At 48.6% G+C, this 18,687-nt stretch overlaps 1 protein-coding gene across 2 annotated transcripts in view; it reads left to right on the top strand.

Moving 5' to 3' along the window:
- MTMR14 (myotubularin related protein 14) overlaps positions 1-18,687 on the top strand; it is a 32,766-nt gene that overhangs the window by 7,274 nt on the left and 6,805 nt on the right. For both annotated transcript variants that reach the window (XM_054076749.1, XM_054076750.1), the window contains exons 6-17: positions 412-534; positions 1,066-1,139; positions 3,562-3,632; positions 4,228-4,302; positions 6,637-6,703; positions 7,699-7,784; positions 8,085-8,161; positions 8,412-8,448; positions 9,892-9,962; positions 10,575-10,624; positions 10,823-10,961; positions 14,151-14,327. In XM_054076749.1, the coding sequence (XP_053932724.1) occupies positions 412-534; positions 1,066-1,139; positions 3,562-3,632; positions 4,228-4,302; positions 6,637-6,703; positions 7,699-7,784; positions 8,085-8,161; positions 8,412-8,448; positions 9,892-9,962; positions 10,575-10,624; positions 10,823-10,961; positions 14,151-14,327 (1,047 nt within the window). The remainder of the gene's footprint in view (positions 1-411; positions 535-1,065; positions 1,140-3,561; positions 3,633-4,227; positions 4,303-6,636; positions 6,704-7,698; positions 7,785-8,084; positions 8,162-8,411; positions 8,449-9,891; positions 9,963-10,574; positions 10,625-10,822; positions 10,962-14,150; positions 14,328-18,687) is intronic.

Here is an 18,687-nt window from a genome sequence, read left to right on the forward strand (position 1 = left end):
AAAAAGAGATCTTGAATGCTGATGGCTGGCTGAGCCCAGTGTAACTGAAGCCTGTTACTCTGTTGCCAGAGGGAAGGGCTGGAGCTGTGAATATATAGAGCCATTTAAAAAGGTGTTTGACTTACGCAGATGTGTTTACTCCATTCAAAAGTACATCTCCAGGCTGGAGGAATTGTTCTGTAGCTTATGTGCTCATTAGAGCACAGAGTGAGATGTCGGGAGGGACCCTAAGCATGAAATTTTCAGTATCAATTCCATGCAGAGTCCAACTCTGACCTGTGGAGTCAGGGCTTGTGCGATGCAGCTTACGGCTAGAAGCTGTTCAGGGGAGAACTGTGGCAGTGTTGTGCAGAGAATCAGACTCTACTCAGTCAGTCTTTTATGCTCATCTGGCTTTGTTCTGTCATGCAGAAATGCAGATTCCCAGTTGTTTGACAAGGTCAGAGGGCACGACATCAAGTTGCTTCGATACCTGTCTGTCCGATACATCTGTGACCTGATGGTGGAAAACAAGAAGGTGAAGTTTGGCTTGAAGTGAGTGTAGGTTCATTTGTTTTTCTGCAGGTTTTGGAATGCAGCTAAGGTAGCCCTAACATGAATTGTTATTGGGCTCGCACTCAGCGTCCTGGGAGCAGTCCCTGCAAGAGTACTACAGCAGGGTCAGGTAGTTGATGCTGTAAAGAGAATCCCAAGGTTTTAGGCCAGAGCAAGTTGTATCAATGGGCAAAAGAGATGCTTTTATCTGTCTTGTGCAGTCTGAGTAGGTTTTCTCTGTAAAGCTTACGGTGATGTGACAGTCACCCCTTCAGAAAAGGGAGAGAAAAGGAGCCTTCTGCTTGTGTATAGGAACAGAGGGAGATGTTTCTCTTGGTATTCTTCTCAGAGGAAAACCTGAGTGGTTTTGGGCTATACCTGTTTATTTGGATGTGTCGAGTAACTTCTGCCCCTGCTCAGTACTGTGTCAAGTCATTGTGCAGGGAGATGTGACAGGTTGCTTTTTGATTGCTGATATCTCTGTGAAACATACTCTACAAGTGTCTGCTGTTTTCCTCTTGTCCTGTGCAGTGTGACGTCTTCTGAGAAGGTGGACAAAGCTCAACGATATGCTGATTTCACACTTCTCTCCATCCCATACCCAGGTACAGGACTGATGTCCAGAGGGACTTCCAAGGGACAGGTGACAATCCGTTTCTGGGAACTGGGAACTACCTGCTTGAGTGTGTGGTGAAATGATTGCGGCTTGCTGAATGTTTCCTGTGCTCCCTATGGAGAGAAGCTTTTTTAAACTGAGAATAGTGCAATGGCTCCAGATGCTCTGGTGATGTGAGTCAGCATTAGGCACTCTCTGAGGTGGCAAAATAATTTCTTAGCAGTTCTGATTAATTCAAGTGCAGAGAAAAAAAATGGCCTTTGACACTCCTTTAACTCCAAACTGCTACTTGATGCAAATTATGTATCTTGCTCTGTGTTATGTAAAAACCCAATTCCGTAGAGTATTTCCTAGTCCTAGTGTTCCAGGGCACGGCTGTAAGATACCTGCAGAAGTGCTAAGCTGAGCCTGCAACGTTTGACTGAGATGCAGGCCGCTCCAGCCCGTCTGCCTGGCTATATTAGTCCCTGTGCCTAGCAACAACTGCTGGGTCACTTGCTGCACTCTTAAAGCTGAGCTGAATATTGCTGCCTGCCTGCTGATCTCAGGCTCAGTGAAAGGATTGGATTTGAAAATGCTGTACTTGAGATCTGCGTGCAAGAAAAGACATTTCTTTCTCCTTTTTGCACAAAGGAAAGGAGAGGAGGAAAAGAAACCCAAAACTGTTGTGGATGATCCAACCCCAAATTTTTCCTTAATTTTAGTTGTTGCCCTTAAATATGTTTTGTTTTAAAAAAAGGTGCATTTTGTTTCATAAAGAAATTAGTGACAATTCAGAGAAGCTGAATTAAAATTTGTGTCGAGTTTGCTACGCGGATTGCAGAGTTGTACAGAAATAAGAGCGTTACTCGTTTTGTGAGCATATGGCTCAGGTTTATGTTGCTGCTTTATGTCTAATTAAACCTAGGCCATGCGAAAGAGAGCGTACAGGGGTCTTTTGCAGGGTTTGTAAAGAATGAGAGAGAAGCGATTAGATAGAGTTAAGCTACAGAGCTGTGCGGATGTAGATGATGTAGGCAGTATTCAGTTATGGTCCTTCTTCTTCTGCCATCTGGGACAGCTGCTACCTTTTAGCAGCTCTTCATTGCCATGCTAGAGGTAAACCTTACAAAACTGGCAACTCTCCCTGCAGATGTTGCCTGATTTCAGCAGTGCTGCTCCAGAGGGGAATGCTGTCATTCCGTTAGATTTAAGGCAAACACATCTAAGGATCAGCAATCCCTCTAGTGACTGCCTAAATGCCGTGATTTGTTCTTGCTGTTTCTAGGTTTGCGTTGAAAGAATTTCTATGTTATAATTTGTCACTAAAGCTGTTCTGAGATCTTGTCTTAGCTGAGTGAGCTGGTGTCCAGACGTGACTGTCTAGGGTGAAAGAGTTGGGTTGAAATGGGGTGTCTGTAGAAGCTTTTGTGCTCTTTGGTGCAGAACCCTGTTTCCCGTTTGACTGGTAGTTGGCATTTGTAGATACTGGTTCTTAACTGCCATAATCCCTCATTCTTTCCTTTAAGCCTCTGTTTAATTTGAGTTAAATCTCAACTGACGGGTTGGTTCCTGACTGTTTTTGAGGGCAAATCCTGTCCCTGTACAAAGATTTTTTTTTGGCATTGGAGTTACCTGTGACTTTCCGGATTGGATTCGTTGCCTGTGTTCAGTGCCTGGCACAGGGCAGTCTTGATAACGTGAGCACTACGGTGCTGCTGGGGAATAGCAGTACATTGGGAGAAGTGTTTTGTGTGGCTTGCAGGCAGCTGCAGAGCTAATGGTGCTGTTTAGCTGTGACTAAGTGACTGCAGTTTGCAGCAGAGGCTTCAAATAGTTGTTAGAGAAGCACGGTGCCAAAGGACAAACATCAGGAGGGGAGGGCTTGGGGGAAGCCTTAGTAGTGGTTATGTACTTGCTTCCTTCAGATAGGGCAAATCACGTGTTTGAAAGAGGAGACTTAAATGTGAGAGAACTCACAGCTTCGTCTGACAGAGCCCTTTCTTGTTACCTGCAGCAGACACCCTGTGAAAGCTGGCTGTCCTCAGGGCTCTGCCAGTACCTTCTTTTGCTGTGTCCTTCTCCTCCAGCGTGCCAGGCTGATGCCTTAGATCTGTGCAAAAGGCAGTGGCCCTGGAAAGCATAGCTCTTGTTTGGGAAAGAATGAAATCACTCCCTCAAAGTCCACATTTGCTGCGTGTTTGTAATTTGCCCTTTGCTGTATGAGTGTGTTTACTGCCAAGTGCTCTGGGTTGTTGCTGCTGGGAGGCTGTACTGCACACCATACTAATGATTACTGCTCTTCTCTTCCTGCAGGCAGCAGTTTTGTTTGGTGCTCTGGAGCCTAAGGCTGCCAGCACTTCCAGTCCCCCAGGGCACTTCAGTTGTTAGATATCCGTTAGCTAAACAGTTGTTTATCTCTTTTCTTGCAGGCTGTGAATTTTTTAAGGAATACAAAGACCGGGATTATACAGCTGAAGGTCTGATATTTAACTGGAAACAGGTATGTGGGTGTTAAAAAATGGAGAGCTGTGGGCTTTACTGGGCTTAATTCTTGCCTTAACGGTTCCTGAGCGATGGTGTATGTGTCATGTGCTTGCTTTTGATCACAAGGAAGAAACCAACAAGACAAACACAACAGATAGTGGTTGTACTAAGTTATTCATTATAAAGTTTGTATGTAAAATAAATGATTTTTTTATCATGAAGTCCAGGATGCTTGACCTCTCGTGGGGAGTATGGGTTGCTCCTGTTTAAATTTGGTATCTTATTGATAGGCTCTTTTCTCAGTTGTCTTCACATTCTGTCTCCTGCTGCGGGGGGTGGTTGAGTGGAGCAGCCCTACAGGAATTCAAACGCGAACATGCCTTGTCACTGGCTTTCACCGCTGGGAGCACAGAAAAGCTTCTCTTCACCACAAGTCCCTCTAAGAGGCTATGAGTCAGTTCTTACCAGTGCAGTTTTTTGCATTCAGAGATGCTTTGCTCAGATGCTTTCTTCTAGATGCACCGTTTGGCATTTGTTTTTTTGTTTGTTTCTGGAACTCACTGCCTTCAAGTCGGGGCTTTTCTCTGACCAATTGTTTGGGTTTTTTGCAGGACTACGTAGATGCTCCATTAAGTATCCCAGCCTCTCTGACACAGTCTCTGAACATTGATTGGAGCGAGTACCAGGTGAGCAAAGCAGGCATCTCTGTGGGAGGTCAAGGATTCAGTCAGGAAGGATCAGTAAAGACTTGAAGTCTGACTTGCTCCTCTTTCCTTAATCTGGCTCACTTCATACTGTCCAAGGGAGGGGGGGCTGCAGACTGACTATTCAGAATAGCAGTGGAAATCCTATGCCCCAAAGCTCTATGGCTTGATGTGTCCCGAGGCAGCTGACTGTAACATCAAATCTCTTTCTGTAGCTTGCAATCCATTAGGGAGATATGTCGCTAATGAAGGTAAGGAACATGCCAGCAAAAAGAAAGCAGTATTGCTCACAACCTTATCCAGGCACGTGCCTGCAGTGGGCAGACTTAGCTGGCTGTGGAGGGCTTTGAGAAAGATCAGTCTTCCTTTATGTAAGCAGAAGCCCAGTGACAAGGCACCTTCTTCATAGGCGTGCCCGTCCTATGAAAGCAGAGTGGAAAATCCTAATTGACCATAGTACGTCTCCATTCCTTATTACTGTGACAGCCTTGCAAATGATAATTGAACTCTTATGTCTGCCCAAGCCTCAAGGTTTATCTTTGTTCATAGCAGGGAGCATCACCTTATGCTGCTGATTAGGGTGCTCTATTTCACACATCAGCGGACTTGCCATTCCTCCCAGGTTCTGTGATGATCGGTCCTGCTGGAGCGTGTCGTGCTCCTATGCTCTGTGGCTGGAAGCAGCAGAGAACTGGCAGAGCTCCCTGTGCTGGTCCAGTGTTTATCAGTGATGTAAATAATGTTTAAGTGCCAGCATAAGCAGAATTGCAGTGTTGAAGCAGAACTAATGGGACCACAGCTTGTTTATGGCTAGAAACTTGTTCAGTAGACTACTGAGCAGCCAGTATTTTAAAAAGGATACTAAACATTGAAGAAGGTGCAAAAAATAGATGTAGAAATGATCTGAGGACTGGAGAGGGTGCTTCACTCAAAGCTGAAGTTCTCAATCTGTTTAGGTAATCGCGAAGGTGATAGAGGGTTGACTTGATTCATGTCTAAGTGCGTTTGCAGGGATAAAATACTGATTCTAAAGCACTCTTGAGTCTGGGCTAGAAGAGCTGCAGAGGAAGCAGTATCTGCAGCATGGCGTCAGACCTTCAAACAAGGGAAAGCAGTCTTTCTTGTTAATTTTGAGGATGATCTCTTGGAACATGCTGCCAAAGGAGCAATGAACTGTCACCCCTAGTTAAGGTGATTCTCTGTGTCGTCAAGCACAAGCTTCAGGCATGGAGCAACTGAACAAAACTTTCTGGTTTCTGATGAGGCTGGATGACCAGATGATTCCTTCTGGCATAATGACGAGATCGGGTTGAATTGGGCAGATAAAAGGCTTTGGAAGCATGTGTTTTTCTGCCCGGGGCTGAGTGCATCCCCCACTTCCCTATGCTTTTGTTGCTGCGCTGGCTTTGTGGCAGGGAAACGTGTTCTTTGTCTGACAGTAGTCTTAAGTGTGGTTACATGCACACGTGCACACACACACACAAGCGAGCACACAGCAAGTGTTCTGTTGCTGGCGGTCAGATGTCACTTATACCATTAACAGTGTCACAATGAAACGTGGCCTTTTCCTTGCCGCTGCTGTCCCACATTCCTTGAGCTAGTCTGTCTCATCGGACTGCTGAAATTCCCTGCATATTCTCAAGATCAACAGGGGCACGCTTCAGTTTGTTGTGATGTTTTTCACCTGCATTTCTTGTAGAGCTGGAAGGTCTCTGAGTTCAGAGCCCTTCTGTGGTACTGCTGTTACTTGGAAATTATTGCAGAAGTCCAGTGCCTCCAGTCTGAAGGAGCTGGTGTGGCTCCACAGGCAGCCTGCTGGGGCCATTTACAAGAGCCAGAGAGTTTGGGGCAGAGTGCTTGGGTTATGGGAGCAGCCTGCTGACCTTGGCCCATCATGCTTCTCACATCACGTACACCGCTGTAACATGGCTGCTGAGCTGCTTGGTGAAGCACATGTGTGCGGGGGGCCGCAGAACTGGGTCAGCGCTCCGCAGGTGTTTGCTGGCTCACATCAGTCTCTCAGAACATGGACTGCTTCGAGCTTTGGGGCTGTGGGCAAGCAGGTTCTGTGCCAGCCAGGCAGCCAGGAGATGGTCTCTTCTTTTCCTGCCTGATCTGTCCCAAAGTGCCCTTTCCGGAGTAGGGGAGTAGTTAGCGGCACCAGGGGAACCTGTCACTTTGAGGAATGGTCACAGGGTTCTTTCTGCTTTGCTGCTGTTCCGGGTAGAGGAGCCAGGAGCGTGGCAGGCTCTGAGCTGCAGAGCAGCATTTTGCTGTGGGCACATCCTTACCATCAACGTTTCTCTTTCTGCGTAGAGCTGGGACCTCGTGCAGCAGACACAGAACTACCTGAAGCTGCTGATCTCCATCATCAATAGCGATGGTAAGGCAAACTCTGTTCTCCCAGCAGTCTAACTGGAGCAGTTGCTTTCTCCGGAAGAACAGCTGATGGTATTAGTGTCACCATGGATCGGTTTCCACTAAACAAAGAATAATTTTATGGAGTTTCATTTCTCTCCCTTCTAAAGTGGGTGATGGTCCTGACATCTCAGGACTCCAGTTCCTCTCTTAGAGAGGGACCTTGCTTATCCCTTGAAGACCCTCTTCTCCCAGAGGTCGAGGGGTGTCTGAAAAGTTTAGCTAAGTTTTACTGCTTTAAAGCTGAAGAGAGCAAGCGTTTGTCCCTCTCCTTGTCGACTCTTACTCTTTATTTGCTGAACATCTGTGTCTTGTCCCTTGTGGTTTCATTAGGTGCTTATTTAAAAGCCCCTTCTGTCCTCTGTCGTCACAGCCACCCCAACTCCTCAAAGGCAATGTGCTGCTCTGTGTTAGCATCACTTTCCTGTGGGCATTGTGACTTTGTATATTGCACTGCTGGACAGATGGAGCCATGACTGGTCCTGCAGGTGTTACGTAGGGGCACACCGTGAGTTTTCTGCAGAGCACAGGAGTGGTGCCCTGTTTGTGCCTCTGCTCCATGTGTATCAGTAGGAAGGTTGGTGAGACTGAAAAAATGTTCACTTGGAGCAGGTCTCTCTGTGGGGATAGATTTTGATAGTGGGCTGTAGCTGGCTAGATCTGTGTTCTGGGTAGTAAAGTGATGTTCATATCTAGTGACCTCATGTCTAGAGCAGCTGTCAGGACCAGGAGAGCCCATCAGCTGGGGCTGCTGACAACCCAGGACGCTCTGAGCCTTTTGTTGGCTGCTGTATTCAAGGCAAAATGTTCTGGCTTGGTGGCTGAGTTCTGCTGTTGAGCCCAGGCTGTGGGGACGGGAGGTAGCTTGTCACTACAGATTTGCCGTAAAGAAAAGCCGTTGCTGCTGTTAAAACATCCTTGTTTTGTTTTTCTTCTCCTTCATACCCCTACCTGGAACAGATGACAGCGGTCTCCTGGTGCACTGTATATCTGGCTGGGATCGAACTCCTCTCTTCATCTCCTTGTTGCGCCTCTCCTTATGGGCTGTGAGTACCTGACTGACCTGCCCTGCTTCTGGGGATGGTTGCTTGGAGGGTGAGTGACTGTTTCACCAGGAAGAGGAGGGGGTAGCAGTTCGTGTTCTTTTTGACCATCCTGGCTTCAGAGAGGGTGTGGTTTTGCTTTGATGTGGGGTCCAACATGCTGTCTTGCCGTTGAGCATGGTGTCACAGGCAGGCAGAGAAAGCTGGGCATCTTGGCAGTTCAGTCTACTGAAAAACGTCACAGTGATCCAAGTCCTGATCCCTAGGGCTAATGCCTAAGAGTTGTTCCCATTTGCTTTGCAGGATGGGCTGATCCACGCATCCCTGGAGCCATCTGAGATTCTGTACCTGACAGTGGCCTATGACTGGTTCCTCTTTGGGTAGGCACACTAAGTTTTACTTGCACATGCATCCCTGCCCCTGGAGGCTTCTCCCTTGCTGTTGTCATCTTTGGTGTTCGCTCACAGCCAGAGATGGATGTTGGAGCAGTTCCCAATGAGCTGTGACAAGAGAGACTGATGCCTTTTTTTTATCCGGAGGCTCAGGCATCTGGCTGTTCTTGGCAGCTTGTGTTCTTCTGCTGATTCTGGCTTCCAGCGAGTGACAGAGCTTCCCTTGCTCTCTTTCCAGGCACATGTTAGTGGATCGACTTAGTAAAGGAGAAGAGGTGAGTGTCTGGTGTGGGGCAGTGGCTGAGCACTGCTTTTTGTTCTCAGGGTACTTGGTTACAGTGGCAACTGCCTGCTTCTGGTGGTATCAGTGGTCTGGCTGGGCTCTAAAACCCAGGCTGTTCAGGTGCTGAAGTATGAGGTAGGAGCCTTGCCTCATCACCTCCCAATGCGTAAGGTATGGGAATGCTTTTCTCTCGTCCTACAGTTTGGTTGGTGAGTGTCAGTCCTGCCAGTTCCCCTGCAGTGCCGTTAGTGTTCAGACTTCTGGTGAAAGGGTGCTAGGACTTGCTATTCAGCTCAGCAATGAGAGGAGCTGCTTAAGTCTTGTGACTCCTGGGAGCTTGGAAATAAAGCTGTATGGTTTTATGTGCTTGTCCTGCCTGGGCGATGCAGCTGGGTGTAGTTTGCGTGTCATCACAGGCTCGTGGAGCAACCTGTGCTGGTTCTGGCCTGTATATTTTTCGGGGTGTATCTGCAGGTGCACAGATGGGGCTGAGAGGCCGTTGAGATTAGTGGAACTAATTCTCTTCAAATCTTTCACTGTTTAACAGCAAAAAATGATTGCTGTGACTATAGTTGTAGTACACTGCAATAGCAGTTTTGGATCAAGATCAAGAGGTGGAGAGTATGTCTAACCATGTTGCTAATCCCCTGCTCCTCAGGGTCTCGCCTCACTACAGAATCCCCTGCGTCTGAACAGCAGAGCTGGGACCCTGCCCTATTTTCCATCTTTGATGGGTCCAGGACCACTGTATTAGTATTGTTCCTCCCATTCATTCCTTTCCCAAACCTCTGCTGGCTCGAGCCTGGCCGCTCTGCTCTGCTGCCTTCTTGGCCAAGGGCAGAGTCAGTAGCTGGACCAGGAGAGAGGGTGGCAGGCTGCCTCCAGCACTCCCTGCTCCCCACTGCAAGGGCAGAAGGGCTCGGCTCTGCGCAGGTGCCTGAGGCGGCAGAGGCACAGTGAGGGGAATGCCGCGGAGCGTACTGGTGCATGGCAGGGCATGAGCTTGGGATCGCAAATGCTGCAAGTACCGCATTCTTCCAGGTGCTATACAGGTGGAGCCTGTGGCTCTAACCCTGCCAGTCCTCCTGGGTTTGCTGCTTAGCTGGGTATGTAAGCAGCTGCTGGGGGGCATCTCTTTTCCATTCTGCACTGATGGCATAAGTACCGGCCATGTGCTCGCAGCATGTGTGCAAAGCATTGATAAGGAGAATTGTACACATTCATTTCTGGGCCTCCTCGTGGCAGGGAACAGAGGGTCAGTTTAATATGTAAGAAATGGCCCAGGATGGGATGGTGGCAGCCCATGGCACATTGGAGACTGGTAGCTGCAGATTTCTTGCTATCTCCTTTGTGCCAGCACCTCCCCACCAAGATAAGAGGCTGCACGGAGCCTCGGGTTCATTGCTGAACCGCTCTTCTTTCTCCCTTTGCTCAGATTTTCTTTTTCTGCTTCAATTTTCTGAAGCACATCACCTCTGAGGAGTTCTCTGCTGTGAAGTCGCAGAGGTAAGGAGCCTGTGCCTGCTGCTGCTTGGCCTGCAGAGCCAGGGAGCTTGTTAGTGCTGTTCCTTTGGGGAGATGGAAGCCCTGGTGCCCTGGCCCAGTTTTCTTTAATTTATTCTGCACTCTGAAGGCTGCAAAATGGGGCCGAGGCTTGTGAGGTGCCATGTTTTGCTCTGAAAAACTGTCCATGCTGAAATGTGCTCTCTGCTTAATGACTGTCCGTGGCTGCTTTAGCACGGATGAACCCAGAGATGTGTGCTCTGGCTTAAGCAGGCTGTTCAGCAAGCTCCATCCGGCACTGCTGGGGGGATTGCGGTGACTCATTTTTAACAGACCACTAAACGTTAACCCCTTCATGTTTTAGGGGAGTAGAAAGAAACAAAGCCCACAAAGACTCTGAATAAGCACGTCTGCCACTCTCTCAAAGGGTGAGGTGTGTGGGCTGGGACTGTTAGGAGAGTTGGATACAGCACAGTGGCCCCATCCCCTCTCCTCTGCCCCTGCAGAGCTAAACCCCGCTGCTCTGATCCAGTGTGTGCTACAGAGATCGAGCTGTGGCCAACCTCCATGCAGCCCTGAAGTGTGGCTGAGGTAACTTTGTCTTTCCTTCCCCAGAAGGAAGAGTTTGCCACCTGGCTTCACCCTTGAGGAGATCTGCATGCTCAGTGAGTGCCTCTGCCAAGCATCAGTACCCCTGGGTGCTGGTAATAGTTGATTACTTGGGGACTGGGGTGGACTATAAGTGGGTGTGCTTCCCCAAAAGAGCGCAGCCACAGGGCAAGTGGGAGGTGTATTGCTTAAAGGGAGAGAAAGCAAGTGAGACCAAGCTGGCCTTCAGGTGGTTCTGTGTTCTTTTTCTCTAGAGCAGAGAGACCGAGGTAGCACCACAAGTCTGAGCAGCGACTTCTCCCTGGGAATGGAAAGTTCTCCTGGAGCAGCTGGGAGCTTCACCTATGAAGCAGTGGAGCTGATGCCAGCAGGAGCACAGACTCAAGCAGCATGGTGAGGACATAACTGCTCAGCGGGCTGCAGAGCAACAGGGACAGGCTCTGAACACAGGAGAAAAGATATTTCTGAAGTCACTTGCCCTATAGGTTTACCCTCTGTGGCGTGTGTTCCTTACAGTAGAGGGAGGAATCTGGCTATCAGACGCTTTGCTGCAGCTTGTGCTGAAGGACTACTGCACCAAAAACTGGAGACCACCTCTTGTTAGTGGCTGTGTTAGCCTTCCGCAGGAATGCTCTGAAGCTTGTGCCCTGATGAGAGTAAAGCAGCTTTGTCTCATTTTCACCAGCTTCACTGTTACACTTCGTTCATAAAGTATTTCATTACTTTTAAAAGATGGTTCCAAACTACCAGAAAAACGACATTTGGCAGCAGCCTCCCCTGGAAAACGTGGAGACAAAGTTTAGCTGCCTTAAGCTGCATAGACGGAGCAGGTCCAGAGGAGGGCTACAAAGATGATCGGAGGGCTGGAGCACCTTCCCTGCAGGGACAGGCTGAGAGAGTTGGGCCTGTTCAGCCTGGAGAAGAGAAGGCTCAGAGAAGATCTTATAGCGACCTTCCAGTACCTGAAGGGGCTGTTTGTAAAGGCTTGTGGGGATAGGACCAGAGGAAATGGGTATAAAATGGAGAGGGGCAGATTTAGACTGGACATTAGGAAGAATTTGTTCACCGTTAGAGTGGTGAGTCAATGGCATAGGTTGCCCAGGGGGGTTGTGGATGCTCCATCCCTGGAGGTGTTCAGGTGTTCAAAGCCAGCTTGGATGAGGCCTTGAGCAGCCTGATCTAGTGGGATGTCCCTGCCCTTAGCAGGAGGGTTGGAACTAGGTGATCTTTAAGGTCCCTTCTAATGCAAACTATACTATGTTACTATGAAAATGAAGCTTTATAAGTTTGTAGAAGAGGTTGTATAGGGGAGTGTCTACAGTTGCTGAAAGGTGGGCTGTGTGGCCAAGAATCACCTCTAAACTTTAGCCATTCTTAGCAGCACAAGGTGTATGAACTGAAAGCAGGTGGCTGCTTGCAGCACTGCTTTGAGATACTTCTGAGGGCAAGTATGAAATTCTCAGTGCTCCCTATTGATAGAGTGCTACAGAGGACTCACTTGGGGATGCAAGTGACTGTCTGGAAGCGGGGAATGGAGAAAGAAGGTGTCTGGCAACTGCTCCGTGACAGGCGTTGTGCTTGCTTGTGGAGATTCTGGTGCTGTTTGGGGATTTCAGAACCTTTCTGTAGGGTTGCCCCTCTCAGTTTAATTTTTCTCTCCTCTCCCTCAGCACATGCAAAGATGCTATTTTATATTGCAATTATTTTAAATTAAATCTAGGTTGTGCCGGAAGTCCTCTGGGACTGAGCCTGCAGCCATGCTAGCAGCAGGAGCCTTTCTAAAGCACATTGTGATTCAATTTATAAAATACTGAAGAGGGAGAGAACCTTCCTGCAGAATCACAGAACAGAGACGGGGGAGCCCCAAACTGCATTTGCCAAGTGAGCAGGACAGAGTCCTCTTTAAACGCACAGCGCTTTCCTATCCACATCAAAGTGACTGCAGCAGGCAGAGAACAACTTTCCACTTGCCTGGCTACAGGGTAGTAAACTGGAAGCATTAACATTGCTCTGAGTGCTGAGGACATACAGACTAGATTTTGCAGCACAAAACCTACATGTGATCTTCGTAAGATGTGAGGTCGCCAGAGTATACTGGAACAGATGTGTGTGCTGTACTTGTGTATGTTTGTGATGTGTTTCTGTGATGTGTTTTCTGGCTCTGGTTTGCTTTCATTGCTGTTGGAGACATCAGATTGTATTGGGGTTAGCTGCTGCCGCCACAGCGATGGTTTGGGCCTGCGCTGTGGGCGTGAGCTTCGGGAAGGGAAGGCTGTGAGCCTTGCCATGGGTGCTTAGTGAGGGGACTGGCTGTTGTGGCTGTGTGAGAACACGTAGGACTTGCTACAAGCTGGGTGAACTGGGCTGTGTGTAGAGTGTGGGGAGAGCGGAGGGGATGTACTTCATTGTATAGTCCTGAAGACAGGTGGCCGGAAGGTGTTCCTGCAGGGAGGGCATTTGGTTTTTAGCTGTACAAGCCTGTTTCTGCAGGCTGTGCTTGGAGATGTCAGCAGCTATGAAAACGTTAGATGAATAATGCTTGAGAGAGGTTATATTGTGATGTTTGAAGGTGGACACACTTAAAGAAGTGAAGAGAGGGTATCATGCTTCCCACTGTACAACGAGCCTGTCTTTTTAGCTGCACTTGCTGACAGTGCTCAAGATCTCTGACAGAGCTGAGATGCCCTTCCAGCTTCCAGGAAGAGCAGCATCTCTTCTCCTTGAGTCTGCTTTAGACTTTTCCTTTTAAGTTGTGCACGTAGGAACATCTTTGTCCAGTTCACGGTGGTTTTGGAAGGGGAAAATAATCTTGGGACACTTTGAGGAAAAAAATCCTCATGTAAGAAATAAAATCTTCTGAGCATGGAGAAGTAGTGACATGAATTAGTCCCACGTATGTGTGCCTGTTTGGCGTGTAGCTGGGCGGTACTGCGAGCTAAGGCCTGGTGCAGCAGTGGACAGTGAATCGCACCTGAGACTGAGTGTGCTGGTTAGAAAAGAAGCCAGAGCAGTTCTGGGCTGTCAGAACAGAAAAGAAGGGGACTGAAATGCATTTGCATCTGAGTGACTGTCAGCTCTGAGCACGTGGTCAGACGTGTGGTCAGTGGTGCCTGAAGGCAGTCACTAAAAAGGAAAACAACACTGGCATTGTGTCCCTGTCACCCTCATTAGTGTGCACAAATGCCCACCTGGGCTGAGCTCCTGGGCTGATGCACTCTGTAGAGTTTAGAGCCTATTGAAATGGTCTTTCCCTGCTGGGAGGCCCCTTGCTTGAGGCATTTTTACGGCTAGACTAAACAAAGCAATTGCTGTACATGTGTGGGCTGATGCATTCTCCTCTCTCTGATTTCCAGGTTACGTGGATGATGATCTATAAAAGAATGGGCTAAGATGAGTTGAGCTCAGTGTACCCATCACTGAGCGCTTACCCATGACTCATGGTTCCTTGGGAGGGAGGAGGGCACATTCGGTGGGAACAAGAGCTTTTAGCTGTTAGGGTAAAATTCAGCCTGTTGTAGAAAGGCTTCCTAGTTGGAGTATATAGGAAGGCCGGCTTTCTCACCCAAGTCCTTCTTCCCACAGGAGGAAGAGCTGTGCATCATCACCACAAGCCGTGCTCTGGAGCAGGGCACAGCAGTCTGAAGACAGGCTGCCTTCCACAGGGATGGTCGAAGTCAAGTCCTCCAGCTCCTCCTCATCTACCCATTCTGATAACTTCCTGAGGATTGGAAGCAGCCCATTGGAAGTGCCCAGATCCAGGTGAGATGGGTCAGAGTAGAGCATTTCTTGGCAAAATGAGTGTCAGGTAAAGGGAGCACAAGGCTTCAAGAACCCTGAAGCACATCAGATTGTGTTGACAAATTGGCCTCAGGAGGCCTATTCCTGTCTAGCCTGACCTTGTATTAAATGCTGGCCTTTAAACCCTGAAATTCCTGCCTCAGCCTGTTTAGAGGAGTGAGGAGCCATGCTGATAACAGCTAGATGTTTGTTCTGCCTGCCCTCAGTGCATGCCTCAACTCCATGAGCTCTGGCGCCTCTTCATCCTGCATGCTTGGAGCTCACAGCACTTTTTCTGTCAAATGCATCCACGAGGCTTTGAAATGGCTGCATTGTGTGTGGGAGGAAGTCTTTCAAACCAAGCAGATATCACTCTGCATCTCTCCTGTCTCCCTTTCCACCTGCTGACCTTCCTGACACTGCAGGGTAGAAAAACTCTGGCTGCTGGTGGCAAGCAGAGATAGAATCTGCTGGGAGCGAGCTGCCGGTGCTGTGCAGGCACAAAGGATTTTGCCCGGAAGGCTGTGTGTTCGCACTAAGCAACTGGGGAATGGGGACCCTGGACCTGAGCCTAATCTCATGCCATAACAAAGGATATTCTGGCACCCTTCTGGAGTCTGATGCTGTGGTAGGGCAAAGCAGAGCAGTGAGAGAGGCTAGGGAAGAAAGAACAGAGCCTGTGGAGCAAACACCATGTGTTTAGGCCGACAGGGGATAAAGAGGCTCTTAGATAAGAGCTGTTAACAGCATCAAACACTTATGTAGTCTCTGCAGGTTTTCCAGCGAGTCTTTTTCTAGCGATTCCCCTCAGAAACAGCCACCAGCCAAATTTTAGTACTCTCCCATCACATGGAAAATAAAGTGACAAACAAGTTGAGCATTGAAAATTTATAAGACTTGCTTATCAAGTTTCTTGTTTCCAGAGAAAAATCACTGTCTGACAGTTCATTAAATGGTGCAAACTGTTCTCCCTGGGGAAAGAGATCAATAGGATGTTTTTGAGTCACTGAGGCCCACCTCTGCCTTCTCTGAAAGATGAAACAGATTTCCCAAGAAGAGGACAAAATATGGGAGAAAAAGCAGCTTGCCTTGGGGCTGCTTTTGTTCACAATGGTAACGCCATGGTTCCTGTGCGTGATTTCATGCCGTTCCCAAGACCTAATAGGCTGTTCACCGCTGGGCTGGTAGCGAGCTTGCAGCAATGGTGTGGAAGAAGCTGTTTATAATGCTTCAGCCGGACTCTGCTCTGCAGGAGTGAAGAGGAGAGACACAGTAGGCAGAACAGCACCATGGCAAGGGGCTGATCACGCAGTCCCTAGGATTTGTATTCCAGGGGCTCGGAGCCAATAAAGCCAGCAATTGTCTTCTGGCTTTGTCTGGATGGGGTGTGTGTAAGCTTTTATATGATTAATGTCCATTGGTGTCAGGTGTTCAGAACTGGTACTCAGGGCTTGAGGCAACTGGCAGACATGGTGGGGAAGCTTATTCCTGCCAGGCAAGTGTCCCTGAGGGTGGCATTTCCCTATGTCCAATAAATTAGCCTGAGAAGGAGTTGCAGTATTCTGTCATTGTAAGAGGGAAACGGTCTGTGGACTTCGCTACAAACATTTCTTTCTGTCCTTTTGGATGGTTTATACCATGGCACAAAGCCTTTATAATCCTTAGTGCAGCGAATCTGCACTGATCCCCCCCAGTCCCTGTTAACTTTTGTGAACAAAGCAGCATGAAGGGCTGGGCTGCTGAAAAAGTGCATGAGGAGGGAGTAGCTGATAAAACTCTGAAACCAAGAGGACAGGAGAAGGGAGTCGTTTATGAGGCCAAAGCTGTGAAGTCAGCTACACGCAAAGATGCTTAGTCTGCTGGCTGCTGACTGTGTACACCTGTATGCTCTCCATCTCTGCTGTGACCTGGGCTTCCTCTGCTCCTCTCAGTGTGCAGGATGGAGGAAGTAAGCCTAGGCAGTGAGTGGAATTGTCAAGGCAATGGCTGAACTGAGCTTCTCTTTCAGACCAACTCTTCTGGCACATTCATGTTCCTTTGCCTCATGGTCCACTGCCAGACTGCTGTCTGTGCCCTGCCTGCCTTCCCTGAGATAACACTGGTAGCAGCTCTGCTAGCAAAGGACTTGAGCAATGCGTTGCCTTGCACTTTTGGGGACCTCAGCACAGTATGTTTTATCTGCAGAGAAAGGATTTGTGTCACTCCACTTGACTTTGGTCCCCCTGTTTGGACTGTCTTAGTCTGAATTTGTCTGGTGAGCTCCATGCAGGTAATGGCTATCACAGTACCTTCAGCCACCATTTTCCATCATGAAGGAGAAGGAGTGTAAGGAAGAGGTAAATTCTCTCCCTTCATCCCCTGAAAAATGGTGGGACTAGGATGGAAAGACCAGAGCACAGACTGATCATGATGCCAAAAATACCCTTATCTCTACTATGCTGCTGGCAGGTTAACACCCAAGGCTGTTAAGATGAAGAAACTATTGTACTTGACTTCCTAATTGTCTGGTTGTGTGGCCATAGCAACAAAACACTTAACCGCTGCAGCAGCAGTTGAGAAAAAAGGTTGCTTGTAAAACACTAGCAGGCACTCTTCAGGTAGTTCACGTAAACGGGCCAGTCCGTGTGCTGACAGGCAGGGAGCTCCGGAGGGAATGGGGAGGCAAGCCAGCTGTAAGAGAGGAGCAGGGCCTGGGAGGGGAACTGGGGTCTCCTAAAGGAAAGAGTCACAAATGCCAACTCAGCCGGTGGGAGCCAAGCCCCTCTGCTGGCCTCACCAGCCCATCTTCTGAGTCCTGCTCCGATCCAGGGGTCCTGGATACCTGTAAGTCCCTGGATGGTCCTTGTTAGGCAAAGCAGTACAAAGGCAAGTTTCTAGCAGCCTTTCTAGTTTATCCCAACATGATTGGTTAATATCACAGCTGCTGAGGACAAGCACGCATGAAGATACTGCTTAGATTATTTGCAGAGTAGGGCAAAGTGCTGCTTGTTCTACAAACAGAGTCTGCGAGTATGATAGAGTGCATTGAGTTGAACTCCCTACACGCGAATGGGTAGTGGCTTGCAAACCATGTCCTGTGTTTGCATTTGACACTAATAATCTGAGCATCCCATAACACCACAGAAAAACCCTGTATCCGTGTCAGGGATTTAGCGTGTGTGCTCATAGCACAAATGTGGATTAGCTGCTGGATAATCTTTGGTTGAATGTGCTTTTGCTAAGTCAATTAAATAAAACCCAAAGTACTGTGATCTGTAGAGTCGAGATCTCTAGGAGTTAAGTCGTGGACGATCTGCTTTGGTCAACAGCCACAGAGAACTCCCTTATTTAAAGAGCTACAGACAGCTCAGCTGTGGGTCTGGAGGGAGTGCAGCGAACACAGAGAGGGACAGAGGAGCTGCTGTCCCTTGGCTCGTGGTGTTTGGTTAACAGTGATAGGATTGCATGCACGCTATGTGTCTTGCTCCTGACAGCTTGGCTTGGAAGCTGGATCTGCGATGTGACAACTTGAGATAGTGACTGCAGCAGGACAGAGATTGTTTAGAGGGACATTTTCTGGAATTATTGCAGGACCGTGCCGCAGAAGGGGCTTGCTGGCTGACACACGGTAGTGCTGCAATCAGAAACGGTTGTGCTCACAGAGGACTGGCTGCTCAGGCTGTTACGGCACTAACGCAGCCTGTAGAGAGCAGCCAGGGCTCTCAGTGCAGCGCTCTGCCAAGTACTCCTTGCCAACATTTCCCACGCAAAGGTGCGAAGGGCTGCCCTTTACTCCAGGTTGCCACAATCTGCCTGTGCTCACAGTACCTACTTAGCACTTCAATTTAAGGCACAGAGCATATTCTGGCAAAGGAGCTGCTTCCCAAATAGTCCTAGGTGTGCAGAAATATGGCAGGTGAGCGGGGGCAGCACAGGGCAGGATGAGAGCGGGGCTGTTGGAGCTTGGCACTCATCTCTGTTATGTATTATGAAGGGGAAGGATCCCTGACTGTTGCTCTGCCTCCATTGTTGACTCCCCCTTGGCAGGTGACTGTCCATGTGCTCTGAAATACTGTCTTGTGCAGCATCTTGCATGGGAAGTGCTGACCTAATTAAAAGGAACCCTTCCAGGCTAAGAGTTGCCAGTTTATGGTCTGCTAGAGGTCCTTCCTTGTGTGAAGGAACAGCTTGCAGCTCATCTCTGTTTTGCTAATCTAATTTTGTTAATCTTGCACTTTTGAGGGAGTTTCTTCCCACTCGTGGACCTGAAGAGGTGGGTGTGTGAAGCTTACTTTCATTTTCTTTCTGTCTGACATTAGATGTCTGTGGCAGAGACAGTGACTTGAAGACTTGCTGTATCTCA

Source organism: Cuculus canorus, chromosome 11, assembly GCF_017976375.1.
Source record: "Cuculus canorus isolate bCucCan1 chromosome 11, bCucCan1.pri, whole genome shotgun sequence".
Classification (NCBI taxonomy): Eukaryota; Metazoa; Chordata; class Aves; order Cuculiformes; family Cuculidae; genus Cuculus; species Cuculus canorus.